Here is an 18,360-nt window from a genome sequence, read left to right as displayed (position 1 = left end):
AGATCTACGCGGAGTTCGGGTGTGGTATTTATTTATCAATGTGGTGAAACCGTGGCGTCGTCAGATCGCCCTTAACGACACGAACTGGATAAACAAGTAGCGGCAGCTGCAGAATGATTCGTTTCGCTTAACTTATTATCAGAAACAGCGGAAAACAATGCAATAGTAAAAAAAAAAAGCTGCACTTTACTTCAATAAGACATAATCGTTCCTAGCACGTTTGTGCATATATAGATATCCTAATCATTCTGTACGCTTGTAATGCAAATGCTGTGTTGAAACTTCCATCGATTACATATAGGCAATTAAGCGTTTGTTAGCGGACAGAAACTATACGATGTACTTTTTATTATTCAAGTTGATCTAAACGCGTACCTTTGTCAACAAAGAATAGATTTGTTCCCAAGCATATGAAGAATCCGCTGGCCCAGCTCTGGCTCGCCTGAGCAGTTCGTTCGTTCGTTCGTTCGCACGTGAACGGCACTGCAATATGCTGATATTCACCCTAATACACATTCAGCAATAGTTGCATCTTGTGACAATAGTCGCTTTCTATTTGGCCGGAAGGGCCAATGTAGCGCGCGCATGGTAATGGCACTGTTCTGCTGTCATCAGCGGTTTCGACCGTTGCCCCGCTGTGCAGTTTTTGCTCCTCTATTGCTCTCACTTTTGCCTCTTTATCTTCTCCACTTCTTCTTTTTTACTACAGAAGCTTTTGAGTTCCGCCGAACAAGCGTCAACCCTTGGTGTTGTTTTTTATATTTTACTACCCCGTATGCGCAGACTAACGGATGCCGTGTCTGTCATGAAGCGTACACTGACCGATCCTGCTCGGTCCTGCTTTCTGTGTTGAACTGCAGCGACTCTTCGCTGCCCGCTAAAAGTCAACCCTCGACAGTCGCTGCCCTGTCTCCGCTGTGATGGCCGATTGCAGATAATCATCGCTAGCAGGCGCTGCAGCTCAGCGGCCAACTGCGACAGGACTTAGGGCTCGGGTGAGTTGTTGTCAGCGGGGCAGCATTAAATGGTACGAGTACGAAAAAATGCGCCTGTCTGGCCAGAAAGAGAGAACAAGTAAAAAGATCAAAACTGAGAACAAGGATCGAATGACTATTTGCCGTCAATTGCAGATGCTTTCGAGCCCGAAAAGTACAAGCAACAGTAGCTGTATTGGCGATGCGACGGTGGACAGACGAAAAGACAAAAGTGATCGTCCTGGAACCGGCCGAATCTACTAACGAATCATGCGGTCCGATTAAGCAGCCCGTCGAGAACTGCGCGAAGCTCCGGGCCGCTCTCGTATTTGGCTGCCTTTTCTGCTGTTGCTAAAGTTACGCTCTATAGCATAGACATCGATACCGATCAGCGACGTAGCACGTACCGAGAGATCATCTTCTATTGCAACATTCTGCTGACGATGATAATGATGCAGCCACTAATACTAATAGTTCTAGTAATCAGTTCACTGCGCTGCCGCTCGGGGAGGAATCGCACGAAAAGAAATGCGAATTACAGTGAGAAAAACAAAGCATTTGAAAGGCAGGAAGGAGATTGTTGTACCCTCATTGTGAGCAGTGGATAGCCAACTGCTGGCTGATAACACAAACAATAACAACAGTGGCGACAATACACCTGAGTCTTGCTATGCGAGCTCGTTGGAAATCGTCGACCGGCCCTATATTCTATTGAAACCCTGCTCTAAAAATATGACACTGGACTAGCGATGTTAGAAACAACATCTTACCTTTACATAGATTTGATTTCATTTATTGCATGATGGGGGAATACGCAGTTAGTTGTGAATGTCTCTTGATTGTTACCTTTACTACTAGTTCAGATTTATGATGGTAATTGTAGTTCTCTGTCGACAAAATATTTAAAAAACTGTGTGTGTTTATATATAGAAAAGCAAAACGACTAAGTACTTCATTATACGCACTCACTGGTGTAGGCCGCCTATCATTGCCAAGTAGCAGTAAACAGCTGTAGTTACTGAAGCACAAGTTGTTATCGGTGAAATTTTTATCTTTTCACATTTTTCTCATTTAGTATAATGACGTAATAATCCTCCAACCCATGCTACCTTAATCGTCGTTGGCATTCAAAATAAGACGGGCGGCCCTTTAGAGTGATTCTTTGGTTAGATGGTTTCATTTTGATGATGACCAATGGACTTCAGTGGTTCCAATCCCCTGGGTGCAATTTCGTCGTGCTTGCGTTTGAGTACAGCGCGAGCCATGATGGCAGTAGGCGCTGCTTGGATTCGTTTCTTTTGCCCGCCCATTTGAATTGCGGTATCCAAGTTGAATCGTTCGACTTTATGCGACCTGCTTGCTCCGCCGTTGCCCCACCCGCTAGGACTTCTACTGCGTTAACTTCTTGATTCTTTAAGTTTTCTGGCTCAGAGCCGGAGCGTCGTTAAATCTGAGCTTTAGGTTGGGGCCCTGATTATTAATTCTACAACTACTCTCTACCTCCTTCTCTCTGTTGAAGCAGCCCACGTTCAACTAGTGCGGGTACAACAGGTTGGGGGTATGCAGGTTAGCTGTTCGGCCACCGGGTAAACAGATATATCCACCGTCCGTTTACCCACTTAGATCGTTCCTTCACTTCCTCCGTGCCCCCTTTTGCCATTTTTCTTTTGAGAAAATAGTAGTTTAGCTAGCAGCAGCATCCCAAGATGAAATTCCTCCAAGGTAAAATAGACACTTACCTCTCCTTGACCATACTAATATTCACTGAAGCCGTATCGGGGGTCACGTCGAGCTGAACGTGCCCAACAGTTGCGTTTACGGCATAAATGCCAAGCGCTGGTAACAGCAGTTGAGTGTTCAACAGAAATTGTGGTTCGTCTGTGGTGTCTACTTAAGCGTACACCAACATAGAGTGAGGCGGCGGCGGCAGTCGCGGTGGCGAAGTCTGACTGATTCGTTTTATCGTCGTCCTGATTTTTAGCAGATTCGAAGGACGCTGCCTCTAGTATCTTCATACACCACTGATCAAGAAAAAAAAAACGCATGGAGGATTGCAGTGTATTGATCAAGCAAGCGCAAAAGCTAACTGGCGTTCTTCTCTGCAGTGCGATTCCATTTTTGACTTGAGAGGATTCTTATGCAATTGTGGCATTACAACATGCCCTGTTTGTGTTGGTCATCTTTCGAATGGCGGTTCTCGCCCTTTCTGATTAATTTTATTCTCACTACCACCTTCTGCAACAACTGTTTGTGGTTATTCCTCGGATTTATCGTCAGCTAAAAGCTATATAGCTCCACTCAGATTCGTAGAGTAATCGAGCGCAACTATTTAGTATCAGTTCCTCCTCCTCTCTCCCTCTCTCTCTCTCTCTCTCTCTCTCTCTCTCTCTATATATATATATATATATATATATATATATATATATGGCTTTTTTTTGGAGGTTAAGGGAAATGCATTATGCAGACCAGACATTACTGAATTGTGCTTTGTCCGGTACTGTGGGACTCTCACCCACTAAACCCTGGACCTCTTTATCAGCTTAGGTCATGGTTCGCGATATGTTTGATATGACTTCGAAACCATGACTTGCAGGAAAGGTCATTTCGTTTTTCCTTTGAACCGTTCCAGTTAGCACTTACCAGATACGCTGGGTCTCGAGGGGGACCGTACGTAAATATGGCTGGTTATGTTGACGAAGCTGAATGTTCTGGATGCAGAGTTACACGGCGTGACACTCAGCGCGTTACCTTCCACTTTCGACAGGGGTTCTAGTTAAGTGCATGGCCTGCCTACCTGCAAAATCGCCTGGAAATCATAGGTGGGTAGCAACAAGGTAATGCGGCTATAGGTTCAATTCACGTGAACCGATCGTGTACACTTCTCGTCACAAAAGCTCCACCTCTAAGAGGGCACGTATGTGTGGAACTCTACAAGCGCTTTGAAATCGGCCGGGGCCATGACCGTCGTCGGCCTACACCTGCCATCGTTGAAGTAGCAACGTTAACGAAGCATGCGTTTCCCTAAATCGCCGACGTAAGCTTTCTCGTTGAATTCAAAGTTGCTTGATTGATGACCTCACACATTACGATATTTTCTATGTCGGCCTCTCTAGTCGGACGTGACTACATCAGGGAACTATTAAAATATCAGACAACGAGCGTCTGACACAAATCATAGCTAGGTGTATCTTGATTAGGTCGTGTTTTTCTTTCATCTAGTTCCTAATAAATGACACTAAAGATGCATTTATTTAAATCTAACTTTGAGATTTACTCCGATAGCGCTATATATGCTTTCTCAGTATACGATTACGATTTTTGAGAGGCTTTCAGGAAACTGTGTGCGTCTTGCCTCAACTAATTGTAATTGGTTTAGTTTGCTCACAATATGTCCCTCAACGTGGTTGAAAAGGCATGCCCAAAATATTATTGCCTTCCGTTTCAATTAACATTATCCAAAAAAAGTACTGAAATGCGAGTGAATTCCCTCCCTTTTGCTATGCTCGCAGGCCTCGTGATCATCAGTTTGAAGGCGGCGTAGATCTTAACCGCGGGTCATCCATTTTTGCGTTCTAATTGAAACAACGATATTCGAAACGGAGGAGGAAAAAGCAATGCTTTTCATGCTGATATTGTACGTTTCTTTTCCTTTAAAAATCACCGGTCAAAGAATATGGGGCATTCAGGAACCATCTATACAAATAGATAAAGATATTATTTTATCGGTCAACATTTTACACTTGTTTCTATTGCTGCTTATTCGTTCGTACCCATTTTCTTAGTACAAGTTGCAGCCCCTGCTATTCTGCGGCTAATCTGTGGCTGAACCTGTCCTTTTTTTGTCCTAAGTTCTACTTGTTCCATTGTATTTCGAGCGTATAAAGTCCTGCTTTGCTAGAATGGCATCCAGCTGAGGTAGGGTCGCTTGCTGTCGCCAAATTTGGTTCTCTAACTTGGTCCTTTTTTTAAGACCACCTTTCTTCTTCCACTCGTCATTGCTGTCTTGTTGCGACCGGTCGGCTGTAAACCGTCTACCGTAAACAAGTTACGGGGTCCCTTTCTCATGACCAACGAGGCCAGGAACATCATACAGTAGCGGGAAACGGAGGAGGTGTGGACCGAATGAAAATGGTAGGGCAAACAGAGTCGGGGTGTGCACTCTGAAAGGTCGAAACGATAAGTTAAGACAAGTCGGGGGCGACAATAGGGAACATGTTTTGGAACATGGAGCGCGGCAAGTTTGAGAGTCAGCGGCCGGATAGTTAAGTGGTATGGGAGACTGTCGGTTGGGGTGCTTTGTGCCTAGTTCTGTGGGTTTAATCGTTTACTTGTGGCGCTAGCACTGCTACACTTTGATAGTACAAACAACGATGCAGCCGATATTGCCTCCGTCTCACACATGTCTTTTTGGATAGATGCTATTGAGACGGCGGCATCCTCGTCCGGCAAGCGGCGGTTTCGTTCCGTATGTGGATTCGACTTTGGTTTGGCTTTGCGTTGTGTCCCGTATCTACAAGCTTAGGGGGTGGCGATGTGGGCAGGATTCAAGGATCAGGTCGTCAGCTGTTATCAGCAGCCGATACCGCTGTTTTTGCACGTAAGTGAGACTAAATCGTCCTTGTTTTCTTTCCCGGCCAACTAAATCAATGAGTCAGATGCAAGTGCGTACAAGGCCACTACCAGACGAAACTTGCTGCTAAGTTCGACCTATCGGTGGTAGCAGTGGCTTCTGTTCCGAATGGCAGTACAACGTTGTTCGTGCCACGCACCACAGAGTCTGTGTGATCTTCTTACAAAGCCGTGTCTTCGACTGTGGGTGCCCTCGCCGCTTTCATCGTTCTTCGTACCGGGCAGACTCCCTATCCCCTCGTTTCTTTCCTGTCTTTGGGGTACCCAAAACAATTGGAAAAAACTTAGTTCTATTATAACAATTTAACCTTTGCACAGGAGCCATTAACTAGTATGTATTTTTCCTCAACAGTAAGAGCGGGCGAGACGGACGGGGCAAGTGGTAAATTAGTCGTGGCTGAAGGAGATTTGACACGCACTCGATTAAGGTTAAGACGTTGATAGGAAATAAAACAGGATTTCTTCAAGAGACAAAGCTGCCAGTTCGATGAAGGAGCTGCGTAAGCGCGTGGGCTGATATATGCTAGCACGTGTGCTATAGGAGTGTAAGAACAAATGTATTGTAAAGAAGCGGTGGCTAGACTACTAAATTAAGAAACAAAAAAGCTTAATGCTGTTTCAGCTATCGATAAGGTCATTGAAGTATGTTTTGTATCAACATTCGAATCCGAAGGTGTCTTATAACACAGCAGTATATAAAATTGTTAGGTCGATTCTATTTCACCATAGCTCTAGAAAATTAGTAAATTGTCATTAACGTCAGGATTATACTTTATAAAATAAACATCGTTGATCCTGTTTTATGTGTATACATATATACACACACAGACACACTCGCGAACACACAGCCACACGCGCACACACACACACACGCGCGCGCGAACACGCACACACACAGACGCGCGCACACGCATACGAACACACACGCGCGCACACGAACACACACGCGCGCACACGCACACGAACACACACGCGCGCACACGCACACACACGCGCGCACACGCACACACACGCGCGCACACGCACACACACGCGCACACACAATGTCCGCAACAATATTTCTCTCATTTCCGAGAAGACAGTGTCGTTACAAAATATACAAATAAACGTAAACCTAAGATTTTCGTTTTTGCTTACCCGTTACTTTCTGTCATTTAGCAGATGTGTCTCTCTTTGCGCTTGTGCCTTTTCTTCTTGGCTTCGGTATGTAACAATAAGCGGATGCTCAGCTCCTTTTTCAACGAAGTGCTGCCATCTGCAGCCATTTTGCCGCTGTTAGATCGTAGCGCTGAAAGACTTGCCGCAAAAACGAATCTAAACTCATCAGTTCCATTACTAAGACGATTTTCCCCATCACACGCCTCTTATCCATGTTTTAGCACTACGACGTAAAATGACTACTAGAAGTTTTGGAATGGCTTCAGCAATAATAATCCGCAAATCGGAAATGTTCAGGCTCGCTATTCCTAATAATGCCGTTATTGTCGTGTTAGGTTAATCCCTTTTTTCCTCTAAGATCATGTCGTCGCCTTCCGAGCGTGATCTGGCGTTGATAAAGAAAAACCGATTTGCGTACAGCAATTAATTTTTGCTAGTCCTGATACCGGTAGACGAGGAATTCTTCTCTTCGTCCAGTCTCTCGTCCTGTTCCGTACCGTGCGTCCTTTTCCGCTTTGCGATGCAAGTAGGCAATATAAATGGGCCGCTGGCGGGGAAACAATATCATGGCCGCGCGTGCAGGACCTCTTTGTCTGTCAGTGTGTTTTCTCGACAGAGGCCTCTCGACGGGGCAAAGGGGTTTATCGGCATTTGCGATTTCAGTTTAGAAGGATCTCAGCCATCATAGTAGCCTGCCAAGCTCCTGTTATCCTAACTAATCTGACATAAAAAGAATGCTTCGGTGGTTACAACGGCGGTTACAACGGCAGTGGGGAAATTGCTCAGTGCCTAAACCTCTGCCGAGCTAGGTTGTCTCGCTAAGGTAGGAGCTGCCTAATTCAGTAGCTGCTTTCAGCGTTTCCTTTCGTCTTCCTCTCTTGACTCAGTTCTTCCATCCTAGCTCAAATAGCTAGACACTCTCATGTATGTAGTGCAGAAAGCGGCCCCGCTAGCATTACACCTAGAAATGGAACAGCACCTTAGTTCTTTTTTTGGAGGCTGGAGAAGAGGAAGGAAATTTGAAGTAATGGAGATCTAGGTAGGCCTTTCGTATATGAGAAAGTGTTAGCGTGCCAGCAGAGCCCGTCACCATTGATACAAAGCTTTGCTGTTTGGACTTCCCCCAGCCACCCTTAACTTCGGCAGAGGTAAGGGCAGACACATTCCATTGTTAGTCGTAGCAAGCCTGAGGGGATCGTTACTTATTTCTAACCTCCCCTACGTAAAGCCGACGTCCCCGCACTACCGGCAGTGCTAGAGCGCTTCTAGTCAGACCTTTTTCGCTTCGAGCCCTTCATGTACATGGGTGCCACCAAAAGAATATACTTCCTAATACCATTTCTATTATAGGATAGAAATACGAACGGGTAGTGGCGATGGCAGACGTGAGTCGCTGAAAACACTTAATGTGCACATTCACTCTCACATAGGTAACCCGAATTTTGATTCCTACAGGGAGCAGCAACGAGGAAATGTTTGGCGAAATGGTTGACTGAATACTGCACCGCGCTTTTATGGAGATTCAACTAGATTTAAATAAGGAAGCTGTTTGAGTGGACGAAAATGAGTGTATTAAACTCAGGTTTGTTGGTGTGAGAAGGTTGAGGGGCCTCAAGGAAAGTGACGGAAGAATATAGCGTTGTAGCGACGCTAAATCTAGATCTGACAAGGCGCTTTTGGTTAATACCCCGACGTAAGATATCGTAGCCAGCAGCCCACCTCGTCCTCCGCACTCGTTGCGTATGCTGCTGCTGTTGCCACAAGATATTGAGAGAGTATTGAGGTATTGCAAGAAGGGAAAGGAGAATTGTGGCGTGGTCGCAAAATGCTTTCAGCCTCAAAGTCCGAAAGACAACGAATAATCATAGCCCGACCAGTGGTAATAGGTTTCGCACACTTATACAGTGGATCAGTTAGTCTTCGTCTTTGTTATCCTTCTTTGCACAATTTCAAGCCACGCAAAAGCTCTTACTTGGCAACTAACGGAATGACGCTGTTTTCAAGTATGTGCGCGTAATTTTCAATATAGAATGAGTAGGTGGGCGTTCGGTATTATTTGTAATTGCGCAGCAATGCTAGGCTGCTGCATAGTTTCCTGTCTCCATGCAGCATTGGCCCATCAGCTGGCTGTGGCCATTGTCGCCGATCTCCAGCTACCGATGTCGTTGTTTTAAACTAATCGTGGCGGGTGGCAGCGAGGCGGCAGCAAAGTACCGATGGCAGTGCCGGTAACGGTGGTTGCGGGCGTACTTGGTCGTTCACGTATACGCACTCGCCGTAGGTATAATATAGGCAGTGTTGTCGTCGTCGCTTTCATTCGGCGAGTCGTTCGTTCTTCTGTTTGTTCGAGTTGATGGTAAGCCCCGCGGGATTTCTCTCGGTCTATTATGTTCTTCACTTTTTTTCTCTTTTTCCCGCCACCCCTAGATCTGCCGACAACGAGATAAGGTTGACTAGACTTCAATAGAACATGGGTATGCTCTTCAGCGTCCTCCGCGAGGTAGCGACGGCTAAATCCAAAACGCATGCACGCACGTATGCACCGGCGAATACATCGAACGTTAGTTAACGTTCAATCTAGTCAATGCAGGCACTAATTATGCCCTTGTACACAGGATACTCAGAGCACAAAGACACTTAATGCCATCCTGTTTAGCGAAAACAGTGTGGGCTCCGCAACATTGTACAGCTCAAACAAAGTCTCGCCGTTAAGATAGGAACAACTGTTGAATATAGGAGGAAAGGTCTTTGGAGACTCCTGCAAGTCACATTTCAGAGCGTTTGGGAAGCGGATAGCAGAGAGGGTGCTCAACGCCTAAGTACAATGTGCCTGCGAAAATTCGCTCCGCTCGCGGCAGGCGATTCGATACACTGACTGCGTCCTCTGTTGGTAGCTGCTGTCTGGATATTCAGATGCCCATGCGAGTGTACTGAAACTTGCTTGTGTTTGCGGGGGTCATTGCCTTGTTAGTTATACAGGTAAAGAATGATGGGACGTTTTGGGGTGGGGACAGCTCGGTGAGTCCCCTTGGATGCTAAACTGGGAAAGATAGAGGGAGGGTGACGGCAGCAGCCTGCAGTCTGCTGTTCCCCATTTTTTGGTTTTGGATCCTATTCTCTGCATTTTTTTTTCCTTTCTGTTCAGTGGGTTGCGATCCGGCTGATAAAGACGGTCAGCGGCAGAAATCTGTGGCAGATTATAAAATATGTCGCTGGTTTCTGCAACGGCTGTCCGTTGTTCCTAATCTAAAAACCTCATCTAAGCAAAGTTAACTTCAAGGTCAGTGAATATAACAAATCGGGCGTCGGGTGGGGCCAGGACCTACCTAAAACGCGGCACAAAGGGACTAACGAACGCTAGTATCTTCTACCAACGAGGGCCTGTTTTCTTCCGTAACTACTGTCTAGAGGTTTCAACATGCTTTCCTGTATGTCAGATGAACAAAGTACTCCCGGCCATTAGATTGATTTGTCTCTAAAACTCAGCACATAGCTCTCACACGAAAGTAAGAACTGGCAGCACGGCCTGAACAGGACTGTGTTCCTAAGGCCGTTCTATAGGACATGACAGCACTCACGTCTCTTTAGCCTTTTTGCTTAGTTTATCCATCTTACACATGAGCTGTTACGTCTTTAGGTTTTAAAGCTTTGCGCTTTAACGCTGCGCACACACGAGTGTCCACTGCTCCTGTCTAGTTTTTCAGCGATCTTCTTTTCCGCGTAGACGCCTTAGGTGACGAAAGTGTGCGTTTTGTCGTTGATTTGCAATCGAGTGGGAACAAGCGACGGCCGTCTTTTCGAATCGAGGTTGATCGCTTCTGAATGCGTCGCGTACGTTGAGAGAGAGGGTTGCTGTTAAGGTATGATTTGTCGAGATACGTCCTAGTGTTACCAGTACTCAACTTAGTTACTGATATAAGCAAAGACAAATAGCGTTTTGCAATTTGTCTATTTCGTTCGGTGTTGCACAGCGGTCGCGCGTGAACAGATGCGATCCATTCTAATGACAAGAGCACCAAGAAACCATTGCTAGCAGGCGAGATATATAACGCATGTTAGCTAGTTACTATCATCGACGTTAGCAGAAAGCATACGTCGATGTAGTTCAGACATACATGTAATATTAATTTTACAACAGATACAACAGACTAAGCTAATATACAGTGCCATAAAATTTATTTGCCTGCCGTAATGGGTGGACAAGACAACAATTCAAGCTTATTTCCAGTGCGGTGCAAATATACAAAGCAATGGCATGCTGCATGATTTATATATTTGCACCGTAACAGATCGAGGGAGCCAAGAATTGTAGATCATCCGTGTGATACGCCGACGCGGTGTTGACACGATGTCAGATTATATAACCAGCATGATTTATGATAGACTTCGCCTTTGACATAATAACGCAAACAAGGATACTTTGGACGCCCTTAAGGAAGCCGCTCTAGCTCTACAAACGCAAGCCGCCGTAATAGCGAGAAAAGAAACCATGCATCATCGTCTCTTTAGTGTCAGCAATGCAAAATCGCTTGTGTCCTATCATATGGACATTGTTTGTGTTTTGATAATTATTGTGGTCTATTCCCCTTTCGATTAACATGCATATATGCGTATCTGACCATTTTCAGGTGGGTGATCTCGGCGGAATGCAACAACAGCTCCAGTTGGCTGCAGCCCCTGGTGGGTTCTTCGCGGGAGCACCTGGAGCTGGCGGCGGACCCACAGTGGCTCCGCAGCCGCCTCACGCCAAGAAGGACGCCCTGGACGCCCCCAAAGCAGCCGCTGTAGCTCTACAAAACCAAGCCGCCGTGGTGGCTGCGGCGCAGGCCGCACAGGCCGTGCAGGCCGCCCAAGTTGCCAGCAGTCCACTGGCGAATGGTCAACATCCACCCCCATTGCCGATGAGCCAACAGCAGCAGCAACAACAACAACAGCAGCAGCAGCAATCACAGCAACCACAGCCTCAGTCCCAACCTCCCCAGCAAAACGGAAATGCACCCACACAGCAGGTAGGTGCAGCATTACGGCATATGCATCATACTTCCCATTAGATTTCCCCTAGTAACTGCTATCCCATATATAGTGTATTAGAGGGACGTTTTTGGAGAAACGAAGAGGAGAAGGGGACAAACTTCAACTATTCGATTAAGCTACTGTGCATATATATGGTGATTTGGGCGATTGTTTGTACGAACCTATTCAATACTTACCAGGCCATCGAACCTATATTGTGCGTAATTTATGATTTTAACAAATATTTGGACTTTTGGACTCGGTTATTGCCTTCCGTAACCTAAAGCTGGTGACTCGAAACATCATTAATGTTCTGTGCTATCGTCAAGTCGTCGAAGAACAGCATGCGATTATAGGCAATTTAGGTGATTTGTTCTTTCAAATGTTGGCTTGACAGGAAATGCTTGTTTTTTTTTTTGAGAGTAGAATAAATATGGCTCTTTGACGGACGTTTTTACTTTAGGTCCAATAATACACATGTGGGGTTCTGTGATTGAATTCAATCAATCTGATACCAATGATGTCTTATCTGTTATGAAGAGGACCGAAATAATAGCTCTCAAGGTGATGGAGTGCAAGACTTGAATCATATTGATATAAAGCAGTGCGCAAAACGTTCTTGAATGGTTACATGCAGGACAAGGATATACTTTTGATGACTGATGGTTGATATCCTGTCAAACGATCGATCACGTCACAGTCATTGTCACTTCATCGTACCGGCAGAAATAAACGTAGGCTTATAAGCGGGTAAGAAGTCAGTGGCTAAAAGAGTATATTCTTCTAATTGTGAGAAAATCAAGTTCACAGTCCTCTTTTATCCTGAAACAACGTACTTTCTCACTGTCTCATTAAATGCAAACATTTTCGAAACCTATTGAACATCTATGATATACAGTGACAGTATCCACAGTTGGAACGCTGTGTGAGGTCGTCTCTGACCGTTATAATTAAAAAGGAAAGAGCAAGGAACTTATTTAATTGGAAACTTCATCTGCAATTACACCCAGCCACGGTGATACATCGAAAAAGGAATGATACGATGAAAAATTCTGCTAAAAGCGCATTTGATTACTTACGCCTGTGAATACAAAAGCAACCCGATTCGTTCTTTGATGGTTATACGTTGCTGTCTCAGGTTAAATAGCGGTACTTCAATCCAAAGTAGCCATTTTCGATAATCGTTTTACTATTGAACATTGAATAGACATCCCGCGAACCGTTAGACAGTATGGTACCGCTAAAAAGCATCTGAAATTTTTTTCGTCGACGAAAAATTCTTGTATTTGTCAGCTATTGTAGTTTCGATTTGTTGCTAAATAGGTTTACGGAAAGTCATCGCGTTCATAGCAACAAAGAGTAATAAAAGGAAAGTATCGCATCGATAGTCTATATATACTTATTTGAGATACGGTCGCTACGAAGTCGTGCCATTTAATCACATTAGTAATCGAATTAATCAAGGTTAGTTATGTCTATTATTACAGGCTTTTTTTTTTAAATATGTGAAGTCTATTCATAGTAGATCAACGAAATAGGAAAAAGGAACCCTACGTACAGAATCATTGAGCACTTGTTAGATCAGATTCATCAATCGTTCCTTTCAAAACTGAGCAAGTTCCCTTCCGTTCGGCAGCTGTAGCACTGAACTGAAGGGTCGGTATTTTGCTACTCGCTGGTTCGTAGTACTGTAGTCGTAATCGTAATAGTAATCATCGCGGTCCTTTACCGTCTTGTTAGTGTCTCGTGTGGCCTTCAGGGGACGATTAATATTGGGCCGGTTAACGTTCTGTATCTATCCTTGCTTCTTCTGCCAGTTGTTGTGCGAGCAATGATGATTAATTCATCCATCGTAATAATCCCTTGGCACGGTAAGTCAATGGCCACAATGATTAGTAATGAACCATAACTGAGCAGAAATCGGAAGCCAAGCTCGAGTGAGATGGCGGGCAAATTTGGCTAGCTTGATGCAGCTGTCTGCTTTGAGTGAGCATTTTTCTTTTCTGCAATGAAACTATTTGCCATTGTTATTGCTAAGAATATTATTTCTGAGATGATACTTTGCTTGCTGTTGTTATGTCCGAATTGTACGCTAATGGTGCCATTTGTGTGACACTAGTGATAGAACGCCAACAAGTGGTAAATAACGTTATCGTGCAAGTGTTATTTTGGCGGTCACCGGCATTAGTGTTGGCTTGAGCGTCTTTTTCGTCTGCATCGCCAGAAGCAACAAAATAACAGTAAAAAGTTGGTAATCAAACACGAAACGTTAGTTATCATACAATTATAAGCATTAGGCGGTGTCGCTTATTTACGTCGTGCCGGTTGCGATGCCATCGCATTATTCATTTTCGGCATCATTACGCGGTCAGCAGACAGTTGCTGTGAAATGGTTGATGATAAAAGACATCAATGATAAGCGATGACGATGATTCAGATGGGCAAAATAAGGCGACGAGGCCAGAGCGGACGGTATTAAGTGTTTGTTTCTTTTATTTTCATGACGCGACAGCCTGTCGTCTTATGATTTTTGGCTAAACAAGTCCCTTCGATCGCAGTCCACCGACAATGTAGCACCGTAAATGACTATGGAATAAAAACACTTCTTGAATAAGAAAAGGCCGATCGCAATCATTCGTGATGATCACAACGTAGTCGGTGAACAATAAACACATATAAACTTACGGCACCAATAACCTATGACGAGCAATTAGTTCGTTGGGTGACATGCGCGCAATATTTTTTCTTAGATATTTTTAGATGCTCATAGAACTGCACTGATTAATTAATAATATTGCATTGAACAGGTAAAACAAAGACATGGAAGCAGCGAATATCAACAATTGATTTAGTCGTGTTGCATGACAATGCATACAACGTAAAGAAGTTAGAAGTTCGATATTATCCTCTGTTCGGGCTTAAAGAAGATGTGAGAAGGTTGCAAGGGGAGGACCAGAAGTTCAGCAAAAATACTATTCTAGCTTATGACGCAACGAAGATGGCAAACATTACGCCATGGAAAAGCTCGCAGGGTTCCCTACTGAAGTCATTGTTACAGGTTTTGCGAAAAACGCCTCCGTTAGCCGACAACAGTTTTTACTATGCTTGTAAATGCAGTAATCAGTATAGTGCAGCTGGTGTATTTCACGAAGCTATAGCGTAAGCTGGAATTAATTTTTACAGCCACTAAATTACCTTGCAGTAAAATTCCCTGTGCAGTAAGACTCGCATAATAGCATAATTAGCCTTGTGGAAGTGTGTACATTTATAAAAAAAAAAAATTATGGATGATAATTGGAATAAAAGATTTATTGAACCTGTACAATGTAGTCGACGACTAACTCTACTGCAGTCAGCGTAGCCAATCATTCCACCTCGTAATATATTAAATGGCCTTTCAGCCAATTTGAGTCTATGAATTAGAACTGCGCGTATTTCATTAGTGCAGTGCTGGTCGTATCTGAACTTTATCCTGGGGATAGTTCTTTGACACTAGTTAAATTGCTCAACGTATAAATAATATTGTGTCCTCTGACCTTTTTCATTATCCTAAATCTAGCTACTCTGCTCGGTCTATTCCGGTCGAACCCTAGACCTCGGAAACCAAACGGGCTGGGTATTTGTCATCCATCACTCCTTAACAATAAGTGATGGCCACCCGGCCCACAGAGAACGCGAATTGTAGATAAAAAAGAAGGGGCAAATAGAAAGAGAGTAGTCTGCTAATCTTGCTACAGTGTTGTGTCTTTTTCAAAGATCAGATACGTTTTGATTCATGTGCAGCTGTATGTATAGTAGTTCTGGCAAAGACAGCCATAGTGTATCGATCAGTTCCAATCGACTCGCATTCACCTACAAGATCGTACAAAACATAGAATCCCTCTTTGGCTTTTAACAACACTGATAATAATATTAACGAAAACAACGAAAAAGTTGCTGGATGATGAAATTGTTGCGACGCAGATAAATTTGGCGGCGCTGTCAGATCATGCGATCATTTTTTCCTTGATGTGTTATATCAATCACACTTTATGCGTTCAGACTGAGAGTTCTATGGAATTACAAATACACAAAAGTTGATCATGTACCTGAGGCGCCCGCCTTAGGCCGTCGCAAACGTCAAACGTTAATCACTGCTGGCGCTAGTTGCAGTGCATTTGGGTAACAGGTTAACGACATTCCCTGCAACAAGCCGATCACCATAATAAGTACGCCCCATTCACATCAGTATCTATGCGTATCTGTTGGAAGAGAAGAACGTTGAAACGTAGAGGATATCAAGGGAGTAAAGTTCCCGCAGCGACTCTTGCCAACTCGCCTAACCAAAAAACGGGAGATTTCATAATTTTCCTGTTCCTGGGCAACGATCAAAAGTTGACAATAATCAGTATGCACATCTAAGCATGAAGACATGAGCTCGTTCTGGACCCCATGGTGTCCACTACCGTTTCAGAATTCGGGTTGGGCATAGAAGAGGTAGGTTGCACAGTAACTCCATCTATTTCTATAATTTCCTCCTTAATTAGCTCCTTACTGTCTTCATCCTGTTTCGATCTGTTTCTTCCTTTCTTTTTCGGATCTGCCGGTAGCGAGAGATCCCTGTTCCGACCTTCCATAATATCTAAAGGTAATATCTAAAGAAAGATATCTATGGGTGATGGTCCACCAAATTGATAATTGTAAAGGACGAGAGGCAGGGCATAGTTTGTAGACTAGCGCGGCCATGCTAGTTACTGCAACTACTACACCTATATATATATATATATATATGCGATAAGGATGCAAAACAGCTAAAACCAGTGACGAATGATGATTTTTTCCCACGAACTGCAAGCGGGAGTATCTTTTAATTGTATGACAGGCATCTGTGCAACTGGCATTGAGGTTACTAGTTACCATTACTAATGGTGACTAAACATGTTCTCAATTCTAACATTGTGCGTCGTCTGTAGCGTTATCATGTTATAATATGTAAAATGTGTCTACTTATTAGGTGCTGGCTCTGCTTGGTCCACTAAATCATCAGCAGAAATGTTTACCATTTCATAGCATGTGGATGGTTTTGCCTGAACGACGTTGTATTATGTCACATATAAATGTGGTATGGGTCTAGTGCTCCGTTTAGTCCTCCGCTCCATGAGTCACACAGGCAGCAGGACGTCTTGCCGCCAAAATAGGTAACCAGCAGCTGACGTTGTTGTATGACCATTGCCATTATACCGTCCACCAAGCCGTCGTCTACTTGTGGCAAGAGGGGAAGGTTTGAGAGGAGAATATTTCTAGGAAAGGTCGCTCTGGCGATTCGACTTTGGTAAGTGGAAGAGGGCTTAGAAAGGGACCGAGGGTTCGAGGAAGGGGGTTCGAGGAAAGAGAAAAGTAGAGAGCGAGCGGAATTTTGGCGCCGGCGGAGGGTATGACTCCATGGGGCCTGGAGCTGAGGGAAAGAGAGATTCCGGCGGACTCGTCTGCCTCTCCCCGAATTACGGTGCCGGTCTGTACTGCTGCGTTTGCCGGAGGGTGGTGCGGCGCCAGTAAAAGGCGGAGAAGTAAAAGAACTCGCAAAGAAAGACGATCGTAATAGTTGTACTGTATGGCCGTCCATGTTTCAGTAGGAGGCACTGGGACTGGAAGGAAGCAACGGTCCGATCATTCGACTTCTACTACTACTGCTCTTGTCGCTTAACAAAAACAGACCTTCGTCTTCAATGATGCCTGGGTCCGTTTTGTTGGATGCTGAGCTTCTCTAATTTCTTTTGTCACCTTCTCGAGGACAATAGAGGACGGGCAGCTGATCATTTGCCGCTCGCTGCTTAGGGCATACGCCTACGCACTCTCTTCCGTCCCAGGACGATGCTAACATCAGCAGTATAAGAAAAGCCCTAGTTCGCACTCCACGTGGCGATGATAATATGAATGGGAAACCTGAGCTGCAGCAGTTGTAACATTCTCGTAGAAGTAACCAGAAGAATCATGGCACTAAAGAACTCTGAGAAGTGCAGAAGTTCGTTTTGCAGCAGCTTTCGTATACATATATATATGAAAGATAGAACAAGAGTAACTCTATAAGCAATAAGCAACCGAATGAACAACTGGTTAAAATCATACGAAAATTCAGAGGATTGAAATTTATTATAAATATTTTTTCATGATCAGCTTAGTTTTTTTTTGGTTACTCTACTGTATTTCAGTTTTCTTTCTGCATGCAGATGTCCGTGCGCAGTGAATGGAAATGAAGTTTATAGTGACTTGTCAGTCCTCTTGTACCAGCTGCCACTGCGTTTAGACGGCCAGTTCCAATACAGATACCAGTTTTCTAGCTTTCATGTACTAGTTTCACTTTGTAGATAGAATCCTAGGATCGGCTCTCATAAATAGCTTTAGCTAAATTATTTGTTCCAACGTCTTTTTTTTTTCGAAATAAGCGGGGTATCCGAGAAAACGAACGAATATGCCAAACGCCAGTCGCCTGAGATACAGGGGCAAGTCGTGAGTTCGCTGCCTTCAGCGAACTTTTTTCAGTTGACTCGTCAGTTAACAAATATCGCAATCATCGCCGAAACGAGACGTTTTATGTTATCATGGATAT

The 18,360-nt window shown here is 44.3% G+C and overlaps 1 protein-coding gene across 7 annotated transcripts in view; it reads left to right on the top strand.

Moving 5' to 3' along the window:
- LOC111269291 (uncharacterized) overlaps nucleotides 1-18,360 on the top strand; it is a 113,625-nt gene that overhangs the window by 74,349 nt on the left and 20,916 nt on the right. For all 7 annotated transcript variants that reach the window (XM_086972049.1, XM_022848754.2, XM_086972045.1 and 4 more), the window contains one exon: nucleotides 11,390-11,770. In XM_086972049.1, the coding sequence (XP_086828175.1) occupies nucleotides 11,390-11,770 (381 nt within the window). The remainder of the gene's footprint in view (nucleotides 1-11,389; nucleotides 11,771-18,360) is intronic.

This window comes from Varroa jacobsoni, unplaced genomic scaffold, assembly GCF_002532875.2.
Source record: "Varroa jacobsoni isolate VJ856 unplaced genomic scaffold, vjacob_1.0 scaffold_1376, whole genome shotgun sequence".
Taxonomy (NCBI): domain Eukaryota; kingdom Metazoa; phylum Arthropoda; class Arachnida; order Mesostigmata; family Varroidae; genus Varroa; species Varroa jacobsoni.
This window is presented reverse-complemented; position numbering and strand designations above follow the sequence as displayed.